Here is a 4,044-nt window from a genome sequence, read left to right on the forward strand (position 1 = left end):
ACTTGCTAAAATAGAATGAACTATTTTTATAGAACAAATAAAAATTGAAAAAAAAAAACTATTTTATGAGACAAAGATAGTAGTAGTAATAAATATGCAAATTCGGTTCGGGGCAACCAAACGAGCTATGGGTAATTGGTGATTGAGCTCTAGTTAATAAGCCATAAACATGGCCATAATATATTATGTGCGTAAATTTGAGGACATTTATTTATTTAATTTATAGTCCATAGAATTCTTGTTGCCTGCCAAAGGACCACGTCTTCTCCTAATAACCAATAGATATCCCAAGTGGTAATCTTGCAATCTTACAAAAACACACACAATATGTGTTCGCTCGTAACCTCACATTTCCCCTCTTCTCTTTGTCCTCTCCACAAACACACATTAATATTAATATAACTATATATTGAGAGAGTGAGCTTCAAAAAGACATTGAAGAAATAGGTTGAGGATTATATTAATAATAATGGGGTTGAGGGCAGTTCCTCTCTCACCGTCGCAGAATGGTCTAATATTTTCACCAACACATGTACAGCCATATCTTCACTGCAGAAGAAGCTCATTGAAAGTTGGAGTAGTGGTGTTTGCCAAGAAAGTGAATGGTGAAGAAGAAAAAGAAGGAGAAGCCATACCTAAGAGGAAGCAAAATCTATTTGAGAGTGTGACAGAAGCCCTAGACTTCTCGCAGGTTAGATCAGCTCGTGATGCCGAGCTGCTCGAACAAGCCAGACAAGCCACCAAATCTGGAGATCAGATGTCCAGGGAACAGGTATTATTACTATTCCTTCCATTAACTTTTTCAATCCACTTTCTATTACATTTCTTAAAACCCGTGTCAGTTCAAAGTAAGACACATATTAAGGAACGGAGAGAGTATTATTATTAACTCATCCTTAAATTGCCCCGTGCATCTCAATTTTAATACAATTTTTTCATTGAACTAATACTTCTATTCCCTCCATCCACTAGTAAAAGGACATATTCGAGTTGACACAAATTTTAAAATAGTATGTGGGTTGAAAATGTTAGTGAAAGATGAGTTCTATTTTTATACTATTAGTTTTATAATGAAATATGAGTGGAATAAAATTAGTCGAACGTGAGGTCCAATACTAAAAATGGTAAAAAAGTAAATGAGGATTTTATCGGTGGAGGGATGAAAATGCTAACATAACGTTCATTAGTAGACGGATGGAGTATTATAAAACTGATTTTGTGAATTGGTGTTGCAGTATGGAGCACTGAGGAGGAAGATTGGGGGAACATACAAGGATTTCTTCAAATCATATGTGGAAGGTAATTAATTAACCACTCAATCATTGCGTTAGTCCTCATTTACACTGAATTTTTATTCATAAGATAGAGAGAATTGATGAAAATTGGGAAATTGCAGTGGATGGAGAGTACGTGGAAGAGGGATGGGTGGACAAGACTTGCAAAGTTTGCAAGAAAGACACGAGAGGAGAGGCAAGGCAGGTGGACAAGTTAGGGAGATATGTGCATGTTGCTTGCTTGAACAAACCTTCTTCTACTGGAAACTTCTTCACTAAACTCTTCACCGGATAAAATTATAGCAATACAATCCCAGTCGTTATTCTCCATCGTCATTTATTTTCTATACATTTTTCTTAGAATATCATTCGGTTGACATGACTAATTATTATACTCCCTTAGTTCCAACAAAATATAAAATATGATAGACACAAGAATGAAGACAAAATCAGTAAAATAAAAAGAGTAGGAGAAGGATAGTAAAAGTTTAAGGAACTGGCAGCGGAAGCGATGCAATTGCGTTGATTATCATAATTTAACAATTATTAATCGAGCAAATAAATCACATAATAATCAGATCTATTTAGCAGATTATTTAGACAAAATCTATTCGCGTAATTCTCACATGTATCATGCTCATAACTTGAATTAATCATGCTTTAAGAATATTGAAACCTAAAACATGCTTTTCTACGGAGCAAGAATAATATCTAATTAATTCTCCAAAGAATTGATGATGGCTAGCAGCTTCTCCACGTGACGCTTTGAATACTAGACCACGGATCTTCTCTCTGGTTTCCGAACTGTACTCCGATATCAGTGTGAGCTGATCTCACCAGAATACTAGGACTTAAATAAAGAAGGCTGAAGAAATCTTTTTCCGATTAGAGGAAAAATTCGAAGTCCTCTAAGTAGAGGGGGACGAAATTTTTGTCTAAGAAAAATTATATATTTCTGTCTCCTTTATTCTCCTATTTATATTAAGTTCATTTTGGGCCCAGACAGAGATCTATGGAAGGTTTTGGATATGGGCTCATCCAATTTACTTTTTACTAATTAAATTGAACCCACAATTTAATATAAGCTTTAATTGGAATATTACGAGCAGCCACTACAGAAGTAATATTGAACTCTCCCCATCCTAATCTGAAATTATAAGTAATCTGGGTTTCCGTTTTAACTTTCATTTCCCGCGCTTAAGATAAAAATGTCCATTAATTAATTAATGTCTGTTATGGACTTAATTAATTAATTTCTTATTAATTCCAAAAGTGGACTTAATGAAACGCATATTTATTATTCATAGAGTGATCAAACTCCAACTAGCTAGGTTCTGAATAATAAAACCTTGTTTCGCACTCCTCTTGAGGACATTATCAAACGAGACTCACCTCGCGCACGATTCAACATAATAGGAATCCTAGCACCTCTAGATATTAATCATCACTACCCAATATATCAGGATTATTGGGTTATGAAAAATCCGCACTTTTGATAAGTCAAAGTAATGCATAATCAATACCGTATGCTCAATGTTAACCTACATTGATTAAGAAACAAATATTTATCAAGACCTCGCCTTTCAGTAGATAGCCCAAGGACAAGTCCGTTCAGTGCTATACCACACCAATGTCATCTTATTTATGACTGACATTGCAACCTTTCACGATGGATAGTCTAATTCCATCTAGGTTGTGAAATTCTTCTTTTTCTTTGTTTAGGACTGACTGTGTTACCTTAAAGTGGACGCCGCCAACAACCGGTCTACTAAAACAAAGACTTAGACTTTGTTAAGTTAACTTATACATTTAAACATGCAATTAACATTCATTAAATGTAAAACATAACAACATTATGAAAAAAATAATTTTTTTTATTACTTGAAAAATAAAATAAGAGTTTTACAGTATTCAATCACTCGAAACATGATTTCTAGTATACAAACTCTAACAAAAGTAGTGTTGTGGATAGTGGGACCCACATTATTATTAGTGTTTTGAAGGTGGTAATAAATTGTAAATAACTTGATGTATAAAGGTAATAAATTATGATAACTTTCTATAAATGGAAAGCCCATATTTTTATGAAAGGACGAAAATGGAAAGTGCACATATTTTTATTGGACGGGGGAAGTATGGTTATTCATCTAAAATTGAGTTGTGAGATTATTTTTAATTGGAAGAGATACCTATGACTAATTATCACATAATTATACATCTAGAATTAAATTGTGAGATTTTATCTCATGAACTAAACATAATATATATTTAAGAGTAAACTGCACCAAATGACCCTAACTTTTGCACTTGTTGCATCAGTGATCCTTAACAAAAAAAAAGCACCTGAAGAGCCTAACGTTAAATATAATCATGAATGAAGTTTTTTTAGCCACTTTTCGGACGAAAATGCCCAAATAGCTTGAAGGGCACTTTTGGCAATTCCTAAATTCGCTGACATATGAATTCTGTCACATTTCTGTCAGCAGCTTCTTAAGTGATTTCCTAATAAGTTCTAGTACTTTATACGTGATTAAAGTTTTGTCAATATTTGTAAAAAAAAATTCTTATGTCCCTCTAGTTATATCATGTAGGAAATTCATTGAGAAACAAAAATATGGAAAAGTGAAGTTATTTATGCAATAAATCCGAATCAATAATACACAGAATAAAAAATATTTCACATTTAATTAAATGATACAATAATTATTTTATTGAAAACATTGACATTTAAAATATTATTTCATTATATATCATCGAACTAATTTGTTAC

The 4,044-nt window shown here is 32.9% G+C and overlaps 1 protein-coding gene across 1 annotated transcript; it reads left to right on the forward strand.

The window, feature by feature from the left end:
• The first annotated feature begins 361 nt into the window (after window positions 1–361).
• On the forward strand, window positions 362–1,604 carry LOC125187844 (potassium transporter). The gene is made up of 3 exons (XM_048084492.2): window positions 362–772; window positions 1,236–1,299; window positions 1,397–1,604. Exons 1-3 carry the CDS (start codon window positions 470–472, stop codon window positions 1,567–1,569), a joined length of 540 nt encoding a protein of 179 aa, XP_047940449.1. The 5' UTR covers window positions 362–469; the 3' UTR covers window positions 1,570–1,604.
• Window positions 1,605–4,044: the final 2,440 nt, after the last annotated feature.

Source organism: Salvia hispanica, chromosome 5, assembly GCF_029641045.1.
Source record: "Salvia hispanica isolate PSC_SH4W2 chromosome 5, Shi_PSC_v1, whole genome shotgun sequence".
Taxonomy (NCBI): Eukaryota; Viridiplantae; Streptophyta; class Magnoliopsida; order Lamiales; family Lamiaceae; genus Salvia; species Salvia hispanica.